The sequence below is a fragment of the Cercospora beticola genome, chromosome 7 (assembly GCF_033473495.1).
Source record: "Cercospora beticola chromosome 7, complete sequence".
Classification (NCBI taxonomy): domain Eukaryota; kingdom Fungi; phylum Ascomycota; class Dothideomycetes; order Mycosphaerellales; family Mycosphaerellaceae; genus Cercospora; species Cercospora beticola.
The window spans coordinates 2,230,570-2,255,993 of NC_088941.1; the positions used below are offsets into that span (position 1 = coordinate 2,230,570).

At 39.8% G+C, this 25,424-nt stretch overlaps 6 protein-coding genes across 6 annotated transcripts; 3 read left to right on the forward strand and 3 right to left on the reverse strand.

Annotated features, from left to right (window-relative positions):
• Positions 1-194: 194 nt before the first annotated feature.
• Positions 195-848, forward strand: RHO25_011112 (uncharacterized protein; the record flags this gene model as incomplete). The annotated part of the gene is made up of 1 exon (XM_023602013.2): positions 195-848. The coding sequence occupies one exon, from the start codon at positions 195-197 to the stop codon at positions 846-848; it is 654 nt and encodes a 217-aa protein (XP_023450783.1).
• Positions 849-3,347: 2,499 nt separating this feature from the next.
• RHO25_011113 (uncharacterized protein) lies at positions 3,348-5,168 on the forward strand (the record flags this gene model as incomplete). Its single annotated transcript, XM_023602012.1, has 2 exons — positions 3,348-3,822; positions 4,105-5,168. 2 exons carry the CDS (start codon positions 3,348-3,350, stop codon positions 5,166-5,168), a joined length of 1,539 nt encoding a protein of 512 aa, XP_023450809.1.
• Positions 5,169-5,504: 336 nt separating this feature from the next.
• On the reverse strand, positions 5,505-6,369 carry RHO25_011114 (uncharacterized protein; the record flags this gene model as incomplete). Its single annotated transcript, XM_065603363.1, has 4 exons — positions 5,505-5,897; positions 5,953-6,148; positions 6,285-6,289; positions 6,346-6,369. The coding sequence occupies 4 exons, from the start codon at positions 6,367-6,369 to the stop codon at positions 5,505-5,507; spliced, it is 618 nt and encodes a 205-aa protein (XP_065459435.1).
• A 1,612-nt stretch (positions 6,370-7,981) lies between these two features.
• On the reverse strand, positions 7,982-9,350 carry RHO25_011115 (uncharacterized protein; the record flags this gene model as incomplete). The annotated part of the gene is made up of 4 exons (XM_023602011.2): positions 7,982-8,397; positions 8,467-8,637; positions 8,749-8,975; positions 9,058-9,350. 4 exons carry the CDS (start codon positions 9,348-9,350, stop codon positions 7,982-7,984), a joined length of 1,107 nt encoding a protein of 368 aa, XP_023450810.1.
• A 799-nt stretch (positions 9,351-10,149) lies between these two features.
• RHO25_011116 (uncharacterized protein) lies at positions 10,150-10,654 on the forward strand (the record flags this gene model as incomplete). Its single annotated transcript, XM_065603364.1, has 2 exons — positions 10,150-10,345; positions 10,407-10,654. The coding sequence occupies 2 exons, from the start codon at positions 10,150-10,152 to the stop codon at positions 10,652-10,654; spliced, it is 444 nt and encodes a 147-aa protein (XP_065459436.1).
• A 584-nt stretch (positions 10,655-11,238) lies between these two features.
• On the reverse strand, positions 11,239-12,879 carry RHO25_011117 (uncharacterized protein; the record flags this gene model as incomplete). Its single annotated transcript, XM_023602010.2, has 7 exons — positions 11,239-11,689; positions 11,742-11,824; positions 11,879-12,087; positions 12,140-12,285; positions 12,340-12,596; positions 12,657-12,698; positions 12,751-12,879. The coding sequence occupies 7 exons, from the start codon at positions 12,877-12,879 to the stop codon at positions 11,239-11,241; spliced, it is 1,317 nt and encodes a 438-aa protein (XP_023450807.1).
• Between the last annotated feature and the right edge of the window lie 12,545 nt (positions 12,880-25,424).

Genomic DNA, 25,424 nt, shown 5'->3' on the forward strand with positions numbered 1-25,424 from the left:
CGTCTTGGCACTGGATAACTCCACCGCTGCAGCCGGCGGCACAGCACTTCAGCGCTTAATAGACTTCTTGATGACATTCCAACAATAGCCACAAAGATGCAACTTTCTGTCGAGCGCAGCACCTATCCTTCTGCAGAATCCGCCCCAACTCTCGAAAACCTGCCTATACTCCGGACAACGCTTGGTCAAAAATTATGAGACCACTCCACGAAGAACTGGCCGATGAGCTGCTGTCGTTGTACAGGTTCATGGTCACTCTGCACATCCCAGAGGAAGCACTCAAAATTCCACCTCCTGGTGGCTGGCGGGATGATACAATCAGAGCTCGTTTTGAGCCCGGGGAAAAGGACGAAGCCGTCATCAAGTTGTTAAGGCACATTCCCTACATCGCTTCCAAAATCGAAGGCTACCAGATATGGGAAGGCTGCGAATGCAACAACTTCACTGAAACTAGCAAAGACTTCTTTGACCCGCTTGAGGAGATCATGGACACTTGCAATTGGGAGCCGTTGAAAGTCGAGCGAGGGAAATACCTTGCGACGCTTGGGAAATCTGCTGGACGGAATGGTTGGTACATTTTTTGCGACGTCAGAACCCGCGAGGTCATCCACGTGGACTTTCAGGAGGGTGCAATCGCACCTGAAGCATCTCCTCGGATATTTGCGGAGACAACCAAAGAGTCTTTTCGAAAGCTGGATGCATACCCCATTCGTCCGAACAAAGTATGCTTGGCTGCAATGACCGGGAAAGACGAGATGAGCGAGATCCGCAAAGTTTTCGACAAGCATGGATGGCCAGGAGAAGCCTTTCGAAAATCAGAGTGCCTAGAAGACCTGGCCAACTTTTGAATGCTGGCGAAACATAAGCACATCGTGATAGCGAGCTCTGCTTTGTTCTAGTGCCTTGAACAAAACACGCCATCTGTAGCGATCTGTCGGCGCATGCAGGACCCGGTATCGGGAAGCGCCAGTCTTGCTTACTGTGCCCTTGCACGCTCAATGCACGTGATTGAAACGGCCCTCCAGCCTCGCTGAGATGACTCAAGCTCAGTCGTGACGTGCAGCATTGTCTCGGCTCTTTGGACTCGCAGTCTTTACATCTTTTGTTGGACATATTAGACGCTTTCCCGACTCGGCACAAGGAGATTCGGCTCTCGAATAAATACGATGAAGCACAATTCAAGCGTTTACGTGAGATATTCGTTAAGCAAGGTTGGCCTATGGAGAACTATAGGAAGGGTGAATGTCTTGCTGAACTCGCTGCAATATGAGCCAATGCGCTTCAAACACCTGTTGCGCTTACATGACATGCATTCTATACTTTCAACGACCACATCTGAGATCGTATCACCGAGTATTACCGCTGAAACCTCGAATACAGAGTTTGACAGCCGGATCCAGATGTTGATTCGCTCTACGATCTATGAGCATCTCGTCTAGGCAACTACTCTTGAACGGACTCGAACAAGCGGCTATTAAAGTTCCAACACAAGCGCAATATAGCCTATTTTTAAATGCGATAGACGCCCTTGCGAATGATCGCTGTTTCAAGTAGCGCCGGATCGACGACACATAGGACCCGCGCGTCTACCTAGACAGCGGAGATGAACCTTATTGCTACAGACGCTCTGGAGGGAAGCGCTGAGGTTCACGACTGCTGTCAACAGCCTGAAAACTCATTTACCACCTCGAAAGGACTTTTAGTCACCTGTGGAGGCAAAGCAAGATGACGATCACACTGGAAAGGTCGGAAACTATTCACCCTGGCTGCACTTACAAAGTGGCTATAACGACGAACTGGTCAAATCTCCAACAATTCATCGCTCAGTCAAGTTTCATACATGCAGTAGCTGACAACGAGGACAGGCTGCACTCCGCGCATCGTGCCGGCTGCGTTGCAAATTCGAAGGCTTTGCTCGTTGAAGTATGTACTGCTGCGGCGTTGCGGCATCCCGGCGTCAATCTCGTCTCTCTCAATGGTAGAACATTGAGTTTGTCAATCGTTGGATTCTTAGCAAGCTACTGAGTGGTTTCAAGCCATACCACGAGGCTGTGTTGGTCTTTGAAGAGCCGCCGTGGAGGAGAAACCAACTTTCACGCCGCACAGTTGCGTGGTATCCGGACGAGATACGCCAATATGCAAAGACAGGATGAGAGTACTTAAGCTCGAGCCTGGTATGGGCAAGACGTAGTACTACCTCACAACCTCACCATCGCATCGAGTTCCGCCGCAATATCTCCTTGACGCTTTGCTGTCGTTCATCCAGTATGGCGACAGGCCTGTCCTTTTCTCTTTTCCTGTTCTCTACTCTTTGGCAGCTAACCGCTGCCATACCTGCTCCTTCTTTCGTAGGAGTGCTTACAGACCTACCTACATTGGCTCCAGTGAGTTCATCCATCCCTGCCTCACACGTGAATGCGATTGGTCATCAGCCTCTCGCTCGCACGTCTGAGTCAGACTAAAGCTTGGAAACACTTTCTTACTCTAGTGTTCTTAAATACAGGTATCATACTGTACAGAGGTGGTCGGAGATGGGATACCAGATGTGCTGCACACGAAGACAGGCCCTGTCTGCACCTACAACTCAATTCGGTCGAAAACAATCCCATCATCTACTACAACGTTCACAGTTTCATTCCCGGAACAAGCCGCGCCTTCGAATCAAGGCAATGCTCGCACCTTCCCATCCGCACCAGATGCTACTGGGGGTGCTCAACCTTTTTCAGATCAACTAGATGGCAAATGCACCATCTTCCAGAGAAAGACCTTCGATCAATATGGCAAATGGGACTGGCGGCCTATCGATGAGGAGCTTTCTAAACAGCAATGTGTCTCATTCTGCGCAAAAGCATTTGCGGAAAATCTCGCAAACAATCAAACTGCCGCCAACGCCTGTATCAGTTGGGCTGATCCACCAGCTTGGGAGAATTATAATTTTGTTGGTCAGTCTCACGAGATCACAAGGATGAGTCCACAAGACTGAAAGGCGCAGGTGAAACCCAAGTTGCCCAAGGCAGCTGCGAGTGTAATGGCCGGCTCATTACATCGATCGCAGAATGGTTTGCCAATACCGCTGTTCCAGGTAAGAGAAGAGTTTGAGAACTGTGGACGGGGCAATGCTGACTGACCATTTAGCCATTGAAAAGGTGAGCACTGATTAGTACCTTTGAAGGACTTTGCGTCCTGCAAGCCCAGTTGTACGTCCGCTCGCCTTGCTTTATCTACTGACACGCGCAAGATCGCATGCAAGACTTGGATTACGGGCATAAGCACCGTTGTCACTGGCGGCCTCGCTGCCATACCAGCCAGGAGTGGGAGGTGCTGTCGCAACTGTGGCGCATGCGGCTATGCAAGCAGCAGTTACCCTGGCCTACACGATGGAGTCCGCTCAGGATGCTGGACAAGGTTTCACCGACTGGTTGAACGCACCTTCCACTCAAGCCATTGATGGCGCTTGTGGCAACAAGTACACTTCTGAAGAGGGACAGCGAGTGTTCGAAGCGTTTTGGACTGCTGCCAGTGCTGTAGGTCCCGCAAAAATCTTCGCAAATGCTGCACGAAACTTTCCGCCATCCTGGGCGAAGGGCTCAGGAGCCTCGAAAGATCTTACTGACTACCTATCTGGGCTTGTTCCGGGAAAAGGTAAAGGCGGCAAGGACGACAGGCCAGAACGTCCAAGTCCTTCTCCCTCCGCGCCCAGCAAGCCCACGGACCAGACCAAGTCCGCTGAATCATCACAAAGCCCAAAGCAATGCACAAAGAAGCACGATAAACGTGCACCGAAAGGTCTGTACGCACCGCAGAGTACCATGAAAAGTTGCTGTGAGTCCTGACAAAGGCCTAGGTGATGATTGCGACATATCCACAATTTCGTCATACATCGTCGACGGTTCTCGAGCCGTGATGGCGAAGACTGCAATTTTACGAAAACTTGCATCGCGTCAAACCATCCACAAGCTTGTGCCCACTATTATTCTGCCATACGAAATGGAGCCCGAAGTAGCTTCTTCTGCGAGGACGGTAATGTTCGTGTCAATGAGAAAACGACAAGCAGTTGGTCCAGCCAGCACAGTGATAGAATCTGGCAGAGCTACACGATGGCAGATAACCAGTATGTGTTCCGAGGGACGACCAAAGAAAAGCCTAATTGCCAGGCGGACGAGTGGCCCCCTGCGTATTTCCTGCCTTCGGATGATCAAGAGAGGCAAAAGAAAGAATGGGGCCAGTACATTCGCTGGCTCCCCGGCTCAGAGAATCAAGGAGTGCCAAGCATCTGGGTCAGTTTCTGCGATCAAGAAGACGGAGGAGACTACAATGGCCAGAGAGTTCGGAAGCGGCAGACTTTGAAGGGTAAAAAGTTGGAGGATGACGACTCATACAACCAGGTGTCGCTCAACAGCAGATTATTGGACCTCAAGACGCCAGTGACTCGGAAAGTCAAGGGCAGTGATGGCACAGTAACCGAATATTCCACATGGAAGGACGTCCCATTCACCCGAGCGCTGTATGAGATCGCGTTCGACTGGACTGGCGTCGATAAACCCGCACCAGAAAACGATTGGAATCTGAAGCAAAATCCTTGCTGGCCAAAAGATATAGCTCCCCTCGACCCTGGTTACGCAATACTCACTGATGACCCTTGGTACAAAACGGCCGCGATGCCGAACGAGTACAAAAAATCAGTCACAGAGGGCTCATTGTACGCTGATGCACCACCGAAATCCATGCATGAAGCAGCTAAGAAAGCACGTCCTGATGTCGAAAAGGGCCGGCCTGCCCCCGAGCGCACTGGTTCCGAGCAGGCTGGGGACCCAGAACCTCCGGCGAAGGCACCAAAACCACCTCAGAAGCGCCTCGAGCTCATTGATGATCGCATCATGCTGCGAGATGACTTGTTGAACACAACAAGACCTTTGACCGAGGAAGAACTACGCCACGACGTTGAGATCATACAGTGCGCAGATCGTCATTGCCGAAAAGAACGCAAAGAACTTGGAGAAGACGATCACAGTATCGTTGTTCCTGGAACTGGTCCCCCGACTGTGCCACCCGCTAATCCTGCCGTCCCGACTCCGGTGTCCGGCGCTGAGATTTCCCCTGCTCTGTTCCGACGGACCTCTCTTGACGAAGACATCCCTTTCGAGACTGGCATCGCCCGCATGGGTTGATTTCATAAGCAGGTGGCTACGCGAAAGGAGCAAATTTTGGTCGTGCAGGCGAAGCAGTCATTTGTATAATAAATGGGGCGCGCGTGACACGGTTCAGTGATGTCTTTGAGAATTATCGGCTGGCCGACATTTCCGTATCGATGGTTATGAGCACGACACTGAGAGACGCAATGAAGATGAGAGAGAGAGAGAGCACATGTGTCTGATTACAAGGCGGGATAAGGCGGGGATGAGCGAATTTCACATTATGCATGGCAAGTTCTCGAGAGACGCAACAGGTCTGTGTGTAGACATCTGGAATACCCGCCACTCGCCCAATCGACTGTTTCTTGGAGCTCAAACATAACTCACGGCCCGGTACCATCCTTCTCTTGGTGTGCCCAGACACTCCGCTACCGAAACGAACCCATATCCCAATCCAGAAAAATACTCAAGAACAGCTGGAAGTAAGACTGCCGCGGTGGACTCGATCGGATCATGCATGAGTACAATGGGAGGAGCTTCCTTGACTCGCAACTCTTCTTCCGTGACACGAATGGTTTCCATCCGCTCAAAAGCACTTGTGATATCCGGATAGCGCCAGTCCTGCGTGTCAAGGTTCCAGTTGACAATGGTGTAGCCAAGTTCGGTGAGCGTGCTTCGGCACAGTTCCGGGCATTCGCCATAAGGAGGGCGGAAGAAGTTGGGGTGGAAGCCGAAAAGGTTGGCGAACCAGTTTTCTATTTGGCTCTGAAGCTGCGTCAGTGCTGTTACAGCGCTATCGAAAGGAGAAACGGTAGCTTACCACTTCAGCGACAGTCTCATCGTATGACGCTTCTGTCAAGTTCGCATGCGTCCAGCTGCGCTTGTTGTCAGCGAAGATGTACGAAACTACGGCATCGGGTTTACTTGCGTGTGAGATGCAAGCAGATGCCCTTGGGCGTGGATGCGTTGCAGGATTTCCGACGCGATCTCCCAGGTTCCTGTCCAGTCCTGGCCATCTGGACCGTTAACAAAGAAAGTTGCTGTCGCATTGTATGCTTCGAGCTGGGCTAGGATATCGTCTACATTCTTGGAAGGCCCGTCATCGAAGCTCAGTGCAACTCGCCTGCCACCTGACGGGCAATCGGTTATCACAAGACCTAGTCATTGAAGTCAGCATTAAAAGACACGGATCTATGCATTGGCTATGGCCTACCTTGTGCTGAGCTGGTCTGTACATCTCGGGAATAGCTTTGTGTGGTAGACCGAATCAGATGTGATGATGCACTTCCCACAGAATGTCAATGCGAGCGACTAAACGTGCGCGCAAATACTCACGTTGCTACAAAAGTAAAGCTAGCGACCAACAAAGCCAGGAATTTCCCGCGGGCTGCCATCGTCCGAATGAGCGTATTGATTCTGATGGTGACGGGGAGTTGTCGAGATGCTGCTTCGAAAGTCCAGCATATTGCAAAATACGGACGCAGTCCCATGAAGACATCTGTACTTGCACATGCCGATTCCAAGCCTTCAATCGCATCATAGCAACGATGATACGGGAAACACGAGAGATCTATCCGATCTGGGAAAGGTGAGCTGCATGCTGTGTACAGATCTTGGTAACTTTGTGGTAGCTCCACGCTAGTTTGACACAAGGCTGAATTGTAGCTGTTCATGCAGAACTGACTCGTAAACAGTGTTCTATGGCGCATTGGCACGCCGAGCGATTTCTTGTGTCGGAGAACATCGACCTATCGTTATGTACTAGCGATAGCTGCAAGTTTGTTTTGCCGTATGTGGCAGTTTTCCGCTTCTGAAAATAGCTAAATATTGCCCGAACATTGTGGATGAATTCAACGCGTTGTCGAAACATCATTCGTGGTGAGCGCCATCCACGAGATTTCGTGAGAGATGTGGTATTGAGCTATGTGTTGAGGCTTGTGTAAATTTTCCTGGAAATGTTGATATTCGCATTTTCGATGTCTACGGCAGGTCAAAGCACTCCAGGAAAGAATTCCGGAAATACTGTGCCTTCAGCTGACAACTCGAGTGCCTATGGAGCAAAAAAGCGCGCCGTGGTTCAGGTATGCAGCAATTCCTCCTGCCATTGCCACTTGAATTGCAATAACTTCGATCGCCATTCTCTGGTCCAGCGGAGATAGCAGACCGCAATGCGGGCACCCTTCGAGCAACCAGGCATACTTCCAGTCCCAAAGTATTCGTCGAAGAGGTTCGACATACCCACCGTGCTGATAGAACCTGAGGTCAAAGTTTCGTATCAGACTTCAGGCATACCGAATCGGGCTGTCAACTACGCAAGTGTGCATAAGATGCATGTGAAGAAGACTCCACGTGGGCCCGGCCAAGAGCGATGAATTTTGACACAGTTTCCAAAAGTCGTCTTTCGTCTTGCGCATACTGCTATCTCCCGACTGCAGTCCGACTCCTAATCAGAGTCTACTTGGGCTCTTTTTTCGGTGTTGAGAATTGCTGTCTCCTGCACTGCGGTCCTATTCCTTGATCGGATGAGCATACTCCTGTCCGTTGATCGAAGGCGACGCCGTCAGCGAGAATTTACGCCAGCTCAACACTGGGGGTTAAACTGAGGCCAGATAGAGACGAGATTAGCAATGCAGTCTTTGACTATTCATTGACGAGCGTCCATTCGCGAATATCGAGTGGAACTTGTGAAGGCAGGTCTTTTCGCTTCGCCTTGTTCTCGTGTAAGTTTTCTGAGAAGTCGTTCTAGGGTCTCTATACGCCAAAGCTCCGATCGAGGGCTGATCAGCCGCGAGCCAGAGATACTGACGCCATGATGCCAACGATATTGTACGCCTTCAGCTGATGCCGTTCTATAATTTCTTTTCCCTCGCGAACTCCTCCGAGAAAGGACAGTCCACATATCCTTCCCTCGCCTTGGCCGCATAAAATGTGCTCCGGTTGTAATCCGCCAAAGGCAGACCTCTCTGCAACCTAAACACAAGATCCGGATTAGAAATGTAGTATTTTCCAAAGACAACTACAACATCGTAGTCTTTGTATTCCTCGTCCACAGTGTTCTTGGCGATCTCTGGTGTAAAGCCGCCTGCAATTAAGACCGGAGAAGTGTTTCCCCAAGCTGTAACGAGAGGTTTGAGAGTAGCAGTGGCTTCATACCCTTTCCGCACGTCGATGCGAGGGTCGACAAAGTGCACGTAGCTCAATTGCAATTTCTTGAGTTGCGAGACGAGGTACGTGAATTGTGGAATCGGATCGGCCATTCCCATGCCTGTGTTGTGTAGTTCTTGTTAGATGTGCACAGGTGAGAACGGAGAACGAGAGCACCTGTATGGCTTACCTTGAAATGTTGAGAAGGGAGATAGTCTGATTCCGACTTTCTTTGATCCGACGGCATCTACGACCGCTTTGGTCACTTCGATGGCGAATCGGGCCCTTTTCTCGATAGAGCCGCCCCATTGATCGGTCCTCTTGTTGCTGGTGTCTTGAAGAAATTGATCAATCAAATAGCCTGTAGACAGCCCGAGATCTATTAGCGCTTGTCTCAAGGAGAAGACTAGAATGCAAAATATGACGGAGACCATGCATCAAGTCTGTGACTTCAGGTCAGTACTGCACTCACCGTTAGCGCCGTGAAGCTCCACGCCAGCGAATCCAGCTTCGATGGCGTTCTTTGCTGCAATTGCATAGTCCTGGATGTATTCTCGAATTTCATCGTCAGACAGTTCTCGAGGAACGGTAGCTCCTTCCTTTTCCGGCACAGCTGAAGCGGAAACAACGTCTCCAGAGCCCTCTGCTTCCTTGACTTTGGGATTCGCCACACGGCCTAGAGCCCAGAGCTGCAGGTACCTAGGGAGTTCGAGAGTCGTGAGTTCCTGTGTCTCAAAGAGTCCTGCCAATTCTGAGGAACTGCTCCCAGTCCCGTACTTACATATGTGAACCCCTCGTAGACACACTCTGAGTAATTCTCCTCCAACTCTCAACCTGCTCCTTCGACCAGATCCCGGGAACATTTGGGTACCCACTTGCTTTTGGGGAGATGAACGTCGCCTCGGTGATGATTAGTGATCCAGCGACGCTACCTCTTTGTTCGTAGTATTCCTTCGCCATGGCAGAATGGACGTGATCGTCTTCAGCCCGGAACCGCGTGAGAGGCGCCATGGCAATGCGGTGAGATAGTTGGACATGGCCAACTTTGAGGGGAGTGAAGAGCTTGCTAGCCATTGTGAAGTGTTGCAAAGCCACGAGTGAGAGCGTGAATTGAGTGGGAGAAGTTCTGTATTGGATCGCGTAGCAATCTTATAAATGGATGGCCTTCGAAATGAGAGATGTGTAAGCGGAGATATGTGCTGCGCAGTCATGTGTAATCCTCCCCATGGCGTGCTTCGGTACAGTTCTAAAATTTAGCGGCCGTAGAAGCGCTGGCGGGAGGCATCAATTCCACCGATCCGGCCTTCGTCCCTTTACGGGATTGTATTCGGCATGGTGTGGACGTTGCTACCGGTGGGGTTGTAGACATGTTCTGCTTTGCAATATCAACCAGGATAGCAGGATACACAACATAGAGAGCTCGAGTCGGAAAGTCGAGGTGTTTTTAAGATGGGTGTGAAAAAGATGAAAGATGGGAATGCGCCTGCCATTGGCGTTCCCTACCTTCGCCAAGAGCGGCGACTTTTGGCAAAAGTCGGAGGCCACCCACTATACTTATGGCCGACTTCCTTTTCCACTCCAGATACAACACACGTTCTCTTCATCCTGATAAGTTCTTCTTTCTTTCTGTATCTCAATAACGGTGTCTGTCACCCTCAGAGAAGCTCCAGTCCCCGGCCAGTCAAGCATTCGCGAATGTGGCGAGACGGCTGGGTAGGTGGCTGGGGATCATAACAAACGAAAACAGGAGGCTGGACTGAAAGAATATTCTCTACAAGAGCCAAAACACATGTCATTCAAGATCGCATTCTCTCATCAACCTACTGAACACTTACTAAAGCTCTTTGCTTTTCCACACGTCTCCGAAATCACCATGTCCTTTGCAGATAAAGTGCACGAGGCGCAGGGCTTTGTTTCTACCCATTTCGGATATGATGTTTCCAACCTCGGCCTACTCTACGAAGCGATTGACACCAGTGGCCTGACCGGCCGTCAAAGCAACAAACGCCTGGCTCTTGTCGGCGATGGTGCTCTTGGCATAGCTATGGTGGCCGCTTGGTACCCATCCGGTGCAGACAGAGGTTATCACCACGATCTGGCCATTTCGGGACAACTCTGACGATTTCTCAGGAGTTGGTAGCAACTGGCTCGCTCAATTGAGTAACATTCACCTGGCGGCAGTTGCACGTGAGATCGGACTCGACCGGTGCTTGATCCCCCATCCTGGGCACTTTGGTCGCTTGAGTGATGCCACTCTGGCGACCAGTCTGGAAGCAGTTATTGGTGCCATTTACCTTGACTGTGGAGGAAGCATCCCACTGATCGAGTCCGTGATGCGGAAGATCGGCATCAACATGCCTGCTCAGATCGACAACTAGGTACAGTGACAGGCTCCTCCGAAACGCTAACATCAGATACAGTCGCTCCATTGTCAGTATCAGCATCATTGCTCGGGGCATGGCGGAGCTCGAGATCGCTTTCGAGATCGCCCCGGAAGACTTTCATGCAGGGCAGCGAGTGCACGACCTTGTGGCGTAATTGAGGCGTACTGAAATGGCCAGTGTCGCTTTACTGCGCGTCAGGGTTGAGTACATTCTGTCCTGCATGAGTGTCTTCCGGGGCGATTTCGAGAGCGATCTCGAGCTCCGCCATGCAACTGAGCAGTGTGCCCGGTGGGTGAGGGAGCAATCACTGCTTCAGCACTTTGTGCTGGAATAGAGCTCCCTGCTGACTTCTGGCTAGTGCTTTAGATGCTAGCAGACGCAGCAGGGCCGTTGCAACTCAGACGAAGACTGCATCTGTGGCGAGGGAAGAAAACTGCGGGCCTGGAGAAACTTTGTTCACACCTACTGTATTCACTCATTTGAATAGTGTGCGACTTTGAGAGGACGAGAAGCGTCAACATAAAAAACGAAAACAACTTCGTAGGACTGTTCATTCAACACTGGCCACACCAGTATTCTCATTGTCCGCACGAGTTCTCGTCGATGCAAAGATTCTCAAGTTGCGTTGTCGGCAATTTTTGCTTCCCTTGCGGTGATGCCCGAAGAAGTCGTTTGAAACCCTCTTGCAATGTCGCTACCGGGTGCGCGAACACAAGGCGAAACCAGCCAGGCTCCTCATAGGTGAAAGTTTTGCCAGAGTAAATGTAAACCTTTTGCGCCTTCAACTTTTGATGGATCTCGTCATCTGTCATGCCTCGAAACATTTTAGCTCCCAGATTGATCATAAGAAACAGGCCAGCATGTGTGTGGATGTATGGGATGTCTTGGGCTTCCATGAAGTCGACCGCGAACTGATAGCTAGTGGCAAGTCGCGCTCGGTGCTCAGCATGGTACCATTCCATGAAGGGTTCATCACCGAAGAGTTTGGCCACCACGTGGTCTGCTATGCTGGACGGATAGTTGAATAGCCTGGCTTTGGTTAGTTTCTATGCACTTAAGATCTTGTTCTGGACAGTCGTACGAGATACTCCTTGCGGATCTGAGAAATTCCGGGTTGCTCTGGCTGATCAGGAAGCCAATGCGGATGCCAGCAACACCAAAGTCCTGCATTTGTCAGTCCGGAAAGCCGCCTTAAATGAATCATTATTCTCATCTTACCTTGCTCGTGCCCCATACTACGTGGACTCTGCTTGGGTCGATGAATTTTTCCACATTTAGTGATAGCACAGAAGTGAAACGAGTTGTATCAGGCGCCTTGGGGTTGTCCCAAGCGCACAGCGCATATATCTCGTCGCTGATGAGATGAATGCCTAATCTTTGACAAGCAGCCAGGTAGGCCTCCATGACATCTCTAGAATAGCAGCGTCCTGCAGGATGAGATTCAGCGTCTGATGGGCGGGTCTCGAACTCGGAACATACCCGTCGGGTTATGAGGAGTGCAAAGAAGAAGTGCCGAAACCTTCTTCCCTTCTTTACGCGCTTGCTCGCATTCCTTTTCGTATACACTCACAGCTTCTAGTGTGAAGGGATCGATGGAGCCGAAGGAAACCTCTCTGATCTTGACACTGAAATACTGTCAGTTGTAACAACACCGTGACTCGCGAGAAGGTCAAGCGTACCCTGCTCGAGCGCCAAACATAAATTTGAAGCTACCCCAATAAGGGCGTCCGATGAGTATGTAGTCGTCCCGCTCGCACAACGCCCAGGCGCAAGCCTCCAAAGCATTACCGACACCCGCAGTAGCGATCAGATGTGACGAAGTCAAGGGCGTAGTAGGTGAAAATGTCTTATTCAAGAATTTGCATGCTGCAGAGTTCAATTGTTTCGAGCCAAAGAACCCGTCGCCGTAGTTCATCCTGCGTGGATCATGATCGATCTATCGCCAAATAGCCCTCTCAGCATAGCCATGAGTGTGTGAGCGAGAATTCCAACTCACATTCTGGTCAATGTATTTTTTCATCTCTGGCTGCATCAAAGTCTATGCCGGACGTCAGTTGTGGTTATCGAGTACTGCATTCCACCTGTCTCACATTCTCAGCAACTCCAAGGTTTAAGTAGCCATTTGGATTCGTATCCGGATTCCATGGATCGTCGAAGATTTCGAAATACGGTGGGTAGAAGTCCTGAAGCCCGCGGCCTCGAGAAGAGAGGAGAGTCATAATTGTGTGAATGGATGTGGCGAAAAGGCACAAGGAGATGTTCTTATGGTATGTTTATTATCCTTTGGATTTCATGACTCACAGGATCGGAACTTGGAAGGGAGAATGTGTAGGGCGCGTGAAAAGGCCAAGAGTGGCCGAGGCGTGTCCGACGATGGTGAGGTACGCAAGTACGGGGCGGCTGTGAGCACCAGCAGGGCTTAGCAGGGCTTAGAACTAAGCCCTCGGTACCGGTAGGGCTATAATCTGGAGTGTGAGCAGAAACCTAGACTTACGGGTCTTGCCAAGACCAGGGCTTTGAGAATGATATATACTTAACACTCCGGAAAACTGCGCCTAGTCGTAGAATGTCGAGAGAGTATACTATTCTTCCTATTACTTAAGTTAATTCCTCTTATAGACTACTATATATTTACGCTAAGTCTTTTTAGAAGCTTCTATCTTAGAACGCTAGCAAAAAATAGTTCGTCTACTCGGCTATAGAGTAGTCGCGACGCGCTATATAGTAATTAGTATAGAAACGTATCTTTCTTACTCTAATATTACTATTACTCTATATTATTATATATTTTCTAATCTAGAAGTATTATTATCGTTACTATACTAGTACTACTACTATCTTCGAGCCTACTAGTACTATAGTTAGAGGTAGAATCGGCTACTACTACGCCTACTAATAGCGCTAAATATCTAAGCTAGATATTTTCTTTTTATAGATCTAGCTATATACTAGTTTATAGTACTAAAATAACTATAGTAGAGACGCTATTAAATCTATATATAGCTAAGTAGACTCTATAGATAATAGCGTATTAGGTATACTAATTACTACCTATAAGTAGTATTAAGCTATAGGCTTAAAATTAGCTAGATTTATTAATAATATATAAGAAAAATAAGAATATACTATACTTTAATCTACTAAATAATTATAGTAATAATAGAGGTAATAATAGAAGTAATTATTAAATTTAGAGGTCTAACCTATCTAGGTATAGTAGAATAAAGCAAAGTAAAACCTTCTATAGTAAGTAGTTAGAAAGACTTAGGTTTCTATCTACTATAAGTCTATAAAGAAATACTCTCTACTAAGAATTCCTAAAGCCTAAAGTACTACTTATCTAAGACCTAACTATTAGATAGAGAGATATAGTATCTATAGAATCTTAAATTATAATACTCTCTCTAATAGCTTATCTCTTAATAGCTAGTTATCTTTCCTTAGTCTTATTCTCTATTATAGTAAAAGCTCTTACTTTGCTTATATTTCTAAAAGCTAAGACTATACTTCTTATAGGTTCTAGATACTAATAGCTTAATAGTAAGTATCTCTTCCTTTAATATAGAGTATACTATCTAGCTTTAAATAACTCTAAGTTATCTATCCTCTTTCTCTTTTATTATTATTTCTATATAGCTCTTATAGTATAAGCTAAATACTCTAATCCTCTCTCTAGTTTAGATTATCTAGGTATCTCTACTTCTTTCTTTTCTAGAATAGAAAGGATATTATTAGGTAATAAGTATAGTTAGATATCTATAGTATCTCTAATAGATAACTAAGATTTAGATAGGCTACTAAGTAGAACTTAGATTCTATTCTTAAGTTTAACTATTTCTACTATTACTAGCTAGGCCTCTCTTATCTTCTTTCTAAGTAATAGTAAGCTTAACTATACTTATAATATACTCTATAAACTTATTATTTAAAAGGTAAAGTACTACTATACTAGTTTCCTTTCTAATACTTTATTATTCTTATACTTCTTCTTTAGCTCTTACTAGATAGCTTTTACTATCTCTTTCTCTAATACTATCTCTTTATTCTCTTTACTAATATAAAGCTAAATTTAGTAGATTGCTTTATAGTTTGCCTTATTAGTTATTAGAGCAAATATTAAAATCTTAATAGTTAAGTATAGGTTTTCTTCTTTAAGGAATATAGCTATCTTTCTAAACTATTATTCTAAGTTCTTCTTAGAGAGTACTAAATATAGCCTCTTTACTAAAGTACTATTTATTTTATCTTAATTCTATCTTATCTTCTAAAGAGTTAACTTTAGGTATATATATTACTAAGTTCTTCTAACTATAGCTAAGAAATAAATTTGTTTTATATAGTAAACTAGAACCTATATATCTTAGTATTCGGTTCTTAGTATATATATAGGTAGAAATTCTCTTATACTAGACTATCTAGTAGGAGATTAACTATACTAAGACTTCTCTCTTTTAGCTAAAGCTTCTAAAACTCTATCTTCTAGATAGCTCTAGAATAGGTATTATACTCTAGGCCTTATATATAGTATATATATTAATAGCTAAAGGAGTATACCTCTCTAGTACTCTCTAGTATAGGAACCTTCTAGTACTACTATATTTATAATAAAGGTAGGTTTATAACTCCTCTTAATCTTAGGTATATTAGTTTATCTAACTAGGCCTCTAGAGCCTAATTATCTAATCCTCCTTTAGATTCTAGAGATAGTAAGAGGTTTAGCTAGTCTCTAAAGTATTATTAGCTAATAGTAGGTCTCTCTAGAACCTACTTTATAACTATTCTCTCTAAATATAATATACCTAGTATAAACTAATTCTCTAGCTTTATAAGATCTTCCTTTAAATAGATAGTAAGTTCTATCTATATAGCTATCTTTAGAAGACTCTACTCTCTCTAATAGCCTAACTACTCTTCTAACTTTATCCTCTTCTGCTTTCTAGTAGTAGGGAAATACTAGACTAACTCCTAGTATTATTAGACTATAACTTTTATTTACTAAGTACCTAGTCTAGGTACTTTATAAAGTTTATTCTCTATCTTTATATAGCTATATAGTATATCCTTCTACTTAGAACTAATATATATTAGATATCCTATCTACCTATATATACTATTCTTTTTACTATCTAGTTTATATTTATAAGACTACTCCTTTTACTTCTAACTCTTTTATAGCTTTAGATCCTACTATTACTTTTAAGTCTCTTACTAGAGTACCTTAATATTACGACCTCGCCTACGATATAGTAGTAAATAGTCTTAATAGTACGTAACGCCGTATATATATTATAGTACGGCACGTTCTACGATACGCGTTTCTTATATTTAGTTACGTATTCTCTCGCGCTCTTCTTAGATACCTTATCTTACGACTTCTATTCTACTACGATATTATATACTATTATACTTCGTAAGACTAATCTATACGACTAGGTTTATATAGTTTATAGTTTATAGTAAGTTGCTATAATAAAGCGCGATATCGATAATTATATAGTATATATTAGAAAGTATAGTCTAGTTAGATATTCTAAGAGATACTTTAGAGATTAGAGTTAGGTAATATAGGTTATATAATACTAGGTTATATAACCTAGCTAATACCTATCTTAGAAGTAAGATATAACCTATAACTAACTAATATAATTAACTCGGTTAGTTCCTACTTATTACCTCTACTTCTACTACGTATTATACCTACGATACGAGCCTATCCGACGTCTCTATTTAATAGGTTATAAGCCTAGGTTTATAGAGAGGCTCTAGGTAGAAAGAGTTAGCTTTCTTATTCTTAAAGTAATACGTATTACCTCTTATAGGACCTATAGTATTAATAAGATAGAGAAGTAGGAAAAGAGTATAAGAGAGACTAGAGGTATATCCTATCTATACTACCTAGAAGCTTTAGAAGATCCTAGTTATAAACTAGAAGTTCCTAAAGAGTAAGTAAAATAGAGAAAAGCCTAGTAAAGTATACTCTACTTTAAAAGAAAGGTATACTAAAAGAGTATAAAGAGGAAAGGATTAGCTTTAGACTATAGTATCTAAGTAGATAAAACTAGGCCTAAGTACTAAGTACTACTAATACTTTAGAACTAGCTAGTAGTACTCTTCTAAGAAAGTAGATCTTTTAGAGGTTCTCTACTTAAGAACCTAACTAACTTCTATAAGAGAGAAGAGTCCTTAGATACTTTAGCTAAAAGAGAAGAGTCTTAGTAACTAGAAAAGGTAGAAATCTAGAAGCTACTAATTAGATTAAAAGAGCTTATATTTCTAAAGTTTAGATTTATGGATTTAATTTTATAGAAATAGATTTAATAAGTAAATTAGATAAGAGGAGAATACTTATTCTAATAAAGAAGAACTAGAAACTATAATTTAAGCTATAAAAGAATATACTTAGAGGAAAAGAAATCTTCTAGATAATCTTAGACTTAAAGGGATTATTAGTACCTACTCTAGCTAAATCTAAAGTATCTAAAGCTTTATTAAACAAAGAGAAAGGCACTATATTTTTAGAGTTTAGCCTAAAATAGTAGAAGAATAATATAAAAGCAATCTATATTCTAATAGAAAGTCTTTATATAGATAACTAAAATAAAGTAATAGATAAAATAAGAGTATATAATATCTAGATAAAGCTATATAGGAAATATAGTAAAGTCTAATAAGTATATATAATAGCTATTATCTAAGAATTTATAACTTTTAAAATAGAACTAGAAGATATAATTAGGAAATTATAGGTCTACTTTAGTAATCTTAGGAAGAGGATTATAGAGATTAACTAGAGGGAGTTATACTATAAAACTCCTAATATAAGAATTAAGTATCTACTCTTTATACTCCTAGCTAAGTATAAGAGTATAAGGTAAACTATCTAAGCTTAGAAGGACTTAGACTCTAAAGAAATTCTCTAACTCCTTAAAGTAGAGAAGTTAATATAGTATAAATACTAGTTATAAGAAATAGTAATATTTACTAAAAGAAGAGAGATCTAAAGCAAAAAGCTAAAATACTACTTCTATAAAAAGGAGCATTTTAGAGGTATTACTAAGTATCTATACTTTAATAAAGCTAAGAGAACTATTAACTTAAAATAGGCTAGTAGAATAGAGAAGAGAAGAATACTACTTAGAGAAAGTATATTTAGAAGGAGATCTTTACTAAATAAAGAAGTATTAAAAGAAATAGTAAAGAAACTTAACTTAAAAGTCTAATCTTTTAAGAAAAAACAAACTTTAAAGAAGTTTTCTAAGAAGGTATATACTACCTAAGAAAATATAGAGCCTTCTATAGTATCTAAAGTATCTTAATCTCTATTAGAGGATAATAATATTAATAAAGTTATATACTTAACTATAGAAGTAAAAAGTAAGTATATACTATTAAGATAGCTACTTAACTCCTATACTTTATTATATATAACTAACTAAGAATTACTTTTTAGGAAACTAAAACCTCTTTAGAGGAAAAAGTAGATTAAGATTAAAGGTAGCTATCTAATAGCTATATATATAGGAAATATAGTAATAAGTAGGAAAAGAGGAAAATAGATTATTCTTAAGAATATTCTCTTTATATCTAGTCTAGGAGTAAATCTTATTTCTTAGAGCTAATTTAGCTAGTAGTATAGTATTTAACTACTAAAATTTATACTTATTTTATTATCTAGGGAACTAGTTATCTAGATAAAACTATTAGGAGGAGTACTATTTATTAAGGAGATTAATAATATATTATAGGAGCTTATAATATTATACTTTAATTAAAAATAAGAGAATAAAGCCTATACTTTTAAAGCCTAAGAAAAGACCTAAGAATAGTAGAAGCTTTAGTATAGAAGACTTATATATTTTAGAGAAAGTCTTCTTAGAAACTTATATAAAGTATCTAACTTAAAGGCTTAGATTCCTATTCTAAAGAAATACTAACCTTATAGGATATATTCCTTAGTAAAAATAAAGAAATATAGAAAGAAAGAAACTAAAAGGAAACTCTAAAAGTTATCTCTAGTTTCTATTAATATTTATAGTCCTTTGCCTATTTTAAGATTAGAATATAAATAGTAGCTTAAGATTATTAATAACTTTTTAAGAAAGAAATAGACTTTCCTAATAAAGTCTAGAGAAGATATACTAAGTATCCTTAAAAACTAGAAAGTAAAAGCTAAGCTATAATTAGGAAACTCTCTCTAGATTATAAGAAGTAATAGAGTAAGAGAGCTTCTTACTATACTAAAGTAGTAGGAGAAGGAATATAGAATTTCCTTCTATATAACTAAAGTATATAACTCTATCTAGAATAGAGTAGTTAAGAAGTTAATCTAAACCTCTAAAGACTATATAAAAGTAGTACTAGAAGATACCTATATACTTATTAAATTCTAGTTAGAAGTCTTAGTAGCCTATATAGTTATTAGAAATTCCCTTTCTAATAGCCTAGAAATTAATAGATTTAAAGTATTACCTAAGGAAGCCTTTTTAGGTATCTAACTCTTAGTATTATACTTTAGAGTTTAGAGTTATAAAGTAGTAGTCTATATAGATCCTAAGTCCTAGCTAGTAGAAATAAGATTAGATAAACTAATAAATAGAAGTAAAGATACTATATTTATTAGATATATTCCTAATACTACTAAAATATAGCTCTTCTAGAAGTCTAATATAAAAGCTATTAAAGTCTATAATACTACTACTTAGTTTAAGTATAAGAAAGGAAGAAATATAGAGCTAAATATTCCTAAGCTTAATTAAGTAAGTAGTATACCTATTAGAAACCTAGTTAGTAGACCTCTAAAGAAGCTAATAGTAGTTATACTTTCTATAGCTACTATACCTATAGCTATAGTAACTAAACTTATAAATCCTAGCTAAATACTCTTTATATAGTTACTACCTTTACTAAAGAATAAGGAAGAGTACTAGAGAATAGAGAATCTAGAAGAAGAAAACTCTAGAGAACTATAACTCTAGTAAAAGAAAAGTAGAACTACTAAACTACCTAAGCTAAGCTAGGAAGTTAATAGATAAGCTAGTCCTAGTACTAGTAGAAGACTATATTCTAAAGTAAAAGAATTAAATATTATATAGTAGAACCTATAAAGAAATAGAGATTAGGAGAAGAACTAAAACTAAACTTATAGCTAAAAGAGAAGGAGATCTATCTTAAATAAAGAACTAGGCCTAGAGCTAAAAGCTTATAGTATAGTAATAAAATAAGTACTTTAGAAGAAATAGAGAGAATATAGATAGGAAGAGGAGCCTAGTACTAAGTATTATAAGACATTCCTAAGCTAAGTCTAAAGCTAAGAATAGGAGTAGATTTAGGAAGCTCTATTAGAGGTTTAGAAGTCTATATTTATAGTAATTACTCCTTAAGTCTCTATATAGAAATAAGAGGTACCTATTCTAAAGTCCTATAAAGAGGCAATTTAGAATTCTAAATAGAGATATATATAGAAGGATATAGTCTAAAAGGAACTAACTATATTAAAAAGTAATAATACCTAGATAAAGGTTATTCTATCTAAAGGAGCAAACCTTATTATATCTAAGTAGGTATTTAATATAAAGAGATTAATTAGTAGAGCTATTAAGAAGTTTAAAGCAAAACTAGTTATAAGAGAATTCTCTTAGAAGTTTAGAGTTAATTTCTAAGAGACCTTTATACTAATAGTTAGATATAATACTTTAAAGGTATTTATAGCTATAGTTTATAAAAAGGATCTAGAACTCTACTAAGTAGATATAAATAATATATTTACTAAGAGTAAACTTTAAGAAGAAATCTTTATAATTCTACTACTAGGAGTTAAGATTCTACCTAATATAGTCCTATAAATCCTAAGAAGCTTATATAGACTAAAGTAAGTAGTAAGAGACTAGAACAAACTCTATATCTTAAAGTTAAAACAGATTAGGTTTATATAATTAGAAGTAGACCTATATCTTCTTATCTACTAGGAAAGGAATATTCTAATCCTAACCTATATAGATAATATTCTAATTATAGTACTAAAGCTAGAAGATATACTTTAGTTTAAGGAATAGCTAGATAAGGTATTTAAGATTAAAGATCTTAGAGAACTAGAGAAAATTCTTAGAATAAAGTTAATAAGAGATAAATAAGCTAGAACTTTAAAGTATAATTAAGAATACTTTATCTAGAAGAACTTTATAAAGCTAGGAATAACTAAGAAAATAGCTAACCTAACTCTCTTACTAATAGATAGTTATAATAGCTTAAAACTAATAGGCTTATATAATAAAAGAAAGAATAAAATAGAGTACTAAAGCTAAACTAGTACCTAGATATAGCCTATAGTTATAATAAGACTAGATATTACTTTCTCTCTTAGAAAGTTAAGCTTATATATCTTAGATCTAACTAAGAGGTATATATAAGCTCTAAAGAAACTAGTAAGATACTTAAAGTTATTCTAAAACTTAGAACTAATATTTAGAAGAAATAGAGGAAGCCTAATAGAATATTTAGACTCTAACTATATAATAGATAAAGTAGATAGAGTCTTAATTCTTAGGAGTATCTTCTTCCTTTATAGAGCTCTAGTTTCTTAGATAAGTAGGAAGCAAAAGTCTATTATAATATTAATAATAGAAGCTAAGTATATAGCTATAAATATATATATAAAGCAATCTTAGTTCCTAGTAGTATTCTTAAAAGAGATAGACTATATAGAGTTAGTAGGAGAATGCCTATTCTAACTAACTATAAAAGTATATCCTAATATAGTAAGAGAACTAAAGCTAGTATAAATTATAGGAGATAATTAGGTAGCTTTAACTCTTATTAAAGATATATATACCTATAAGAAATCTAAATATATTAATGTTATATATAACTATATTAGATATCTCTAGTAGTAGAGGAAGGTTATAGTAGAATATATTCTAATAAAAGAGATAGTTACTAATAGCCTAACTAAACTAAAGAATAGACTATAGTTTTAGGAGTTTATAAAATAACTCTAGCTTATATAGAGAAAGGCAAAAGATTTATACTCTAACTATAGATTAAACTCTAGACCTTAGGATAATTAATAAAAGATATATACTATAGTATTAGAGATATTATAGAATATATAAAACTAAGCCTAGGAGTTATACTATAGGAGAAGTAGCTTACTATATATAATAAGTAATTAGGATCTAGGAATCTATATATAGTCTAAAAGAGAAAAGCCTAGAGGAGAAATAAAAGATATATACTCTAGTAATAACGTTACTACGGGATATACGATACTAGGCTAAGGAGTTAAACTAAAATAGATTAGGTATATAGCTCTAACTATATAACTATAGCACCTAATAACTTATTATAATTTAGAGATAGATTTAAATATAGAAATATAGGTAGAAGACTATCTAGCCTAAGTAGAAGTATTAGAAAGTATAGTCTAGTTAGATATTCTAAGAGATACTTTAGAGATTAGAGTTAGGTAATATAGATTATATAATACTAGGTTATATAACCTAGCTAATACCTATCTTAGGAGTAAAATATAACCTATAACTAACTAATATAATTAACTCGATTAGTTCCTACTTATCGCCTCTACTTCTACTATATATTATACCTACGATACGAGCCTATCCGACGCCTCTATTTAATAGTATATAGTATAAATATAGTAGGTCGCTATATTAAGCGTAACTCTTTTTTTTATATATATATAGTTTATAGTCTACTTATTATCTTAATAATAGCGAAGCCGAGTAGTATTAGTAGTAAGAATAGCCGCTAATACTCCTTCTACGTATCGCTTTTAAACGACTACGTCGAGTTATAGTTATAATTATAGACCTAGAGCTACGACCTAGATAGTAAGTTCGCTTAACGATAGAAGGCTATTAAAGAATAACTCGCTACTATCGAAGAAGCTACCGAACCTAAAGAAGAACCTATTAACCTTCTCGAGTTCTAACCTACTCTCGCCGAATAAGACGAGATTACTTTCTAAGATAATACTAGTAAGGAAGTCTATATCTCTACTAACTAGCTATAGAATCTAAGCGCTTTTAAGCTCTATAACTAAGTCCGAGCTACTCTAGAAGGTATATATACTATTATTCGTTACCTTTACTTCGATTACTATATAGCTCTTTAGTAACTCGAAGACCTTTAAGCTATATATAACTTTAATTAAGAGAAGTACTACGCTCTCTCTTATTAAGCCGACTACCTCGAAGCTAAGAATACTTAGCTTAGCGATAACCTCGAAGAGTCTAGGAAGCGACTTAAAGATACGATAGGTCTCTCGTCTAATAATACTACTAAGAAGGTCGTTAAAGACCTTATAGCTAATATTACCGAATTTAAGGAGATAGCTAAATATTACTATAACTATAGTAAGGACCTCGAAGCTAATATCGAGAAGCTTAAAGTATATATTATATAGCTTAAGGAGCAAGAGTTAGTAGAGAGCTAGGATATAGATCTTATATTATTTATATTAAGGAAGGATAATACTACTCTAATAAAGGAGAAGGCCGCTTTAAGTAAAGCTAATAAGAAGCTATAGAAGAAGATTAACGAGAGCTATAGTTACGACTCCGATCGTAATATACGTCTACGCTATTATTCTCTATCTCTATAGTCGCGCTACTAGTATAGTAATCTAGGTTCTAATAACTCCGACTCCGATTCTAATTCGAGTCGTAGCTCTAGCCGACTACCTAGCTACTCTCGTAATAGCGGCTATAGTAGTAGCCGTTATAGTAATAGCTACGACCTACCTTATAGCTACGACTATAATAGTACCTATAAGATACCTCGCTTTAAGATACTAGGTATAGACTCGGCCGTAACGATGCTATTATAGATCGACTCTCTCCTTAGGATTAGTATTTAGATAGCTCGCGGTATCCGTTACCTAGAGAAGTTTAGTATAGATAGTAAGCCTCTATTCGATAAGTAGCTTCTTAATATAGACTACTTCCTAGTAAATACTATTTTCTAATTAGCCGATCGAGCTATAACTTAGCTCCTTACTACGACTAAGAGTTACGTTCGTATACTACTCGAACTCTATATTAATACTCGCCTCTTCTCGTTTGTTTAAAAGAGCTCTATTACTAACCTATTTACTTCTATCGACGAGATACTTATCTTCCTAGTCGAGCGCTATAGCTAGCGCGACGTTACTAGTAAGTCTTTTATAGATATATCTAAGCTTAAATAGAAGAAGAGTTAACTATTCTCCGAGTACTATACTAAGTTCTAGAGTCTACGCTCCTATATTACTATAACTAAGGAGATCGAGATATAGATACTCGAGAATTTACTTTATTATCGTTACTAGAACCGACTAGTTAATAGTACGCCGCCGACTACTCTTAAGGAGCTCGTTAATAAGCTATATAATATCGAGACTAGTTTTGCTTATTTTAACTAGAATAAGAAGGACTCTAAGAAGGAGAATAGTAATAACGCTAGTAATAATAATACTAGTAATAATAGTAATAGTAATAGTAGTAATAGTCGTAACTATAGTAATAGACGTAGTAGTAATACTACGTCCTCGTCTAATCTACTTCTATACGCCGACCTCCCTAATAAGTATAAGAACTTAAAGCTTCTATCCGAGGACTAGTACGCCGGTTTAATCTATAGTAGTTACTATCTCCGCTACTACGAACTAGGTTACTACTCTTATAATCCTACTTACGTTCTTAAGAAGTATATAGGCTCTAACGCTAACGCTATAACTATAGGCTCTAGCGCTAGTAATACTACTAGTAATACTACTAGTACTACTTAGAACTAGGGAAATGTCTAGATCTTCTCTCGAGTATAATAAGTAGAGGTTATAGTAATAAAGTTAATATATAGGAAAAGAAGATACTAAAGGTATACTTACTTACTATATTAGGTATAGCTAAGAGCCTTAGAGTAATACTAGAGATTACCGACTAGTTTATTATAGATACTATAGTAAATAGTATCTAGGCTAAGGCCTACTTTAACTATAGTATAAACTCTCGTTATATTAACTTATCTTGCCTATAAAGTCCTATTATATACCTCTATATAGTCGTAGGTAGAAATAGATAGCTTCGGCTATACTAGCAAAGTATAGAGCGGCTAGATATCTATAGAGGTAGGAAGAAAGTAATAAAAAAAAAGTCTAGAAATCTATAGAAGTATATACCGAGCGAACTCTAACGAATACTATAGACTAGAGCTAGCGCGGCTAGAACTAATATAAGACCTAGTACTAAGAGACTAGACTAGAATCTCTAGATAGTAAATTCTATCCTAGGCTTAGAAGCTAGAGTAGTAACCTAGTACTAAAATAAGCTAAAGAGAAGGAAGGAGTATACTATAATTAAAGCTTTAAAGTAAAGTAGAAAGAGCAGAGAGGAGCATAGGATAAAGCAGCTAAAACTATAAAGGAAAACGTCCTAGTCTAGATAGAAGGTAGGATAATAAGCTAAATAAGAGGCCTAGAAACCTCTTAGGAAATACTCTAGAGAGAAAGGAGGATATACTTCTATATACTAGTATATACCTCTAGTACTACTAGGTTTAACTACTTATTCTAAGGGATTAGGAACTCCGTCTATAGAGCCTATTTGCCTACTAGGTCCTATAGTAGAATTATATAATAACTAGTAGAACTATAGGAATAGAGATATTTATCTAAAGTCTAGCTCTCCTAGGTACTTTATAACTAACTCTAAAGGCAGAGTATCTAATAAAAGCAACTCTTATTCTATATTTAAGGCTACCTATAACGGAA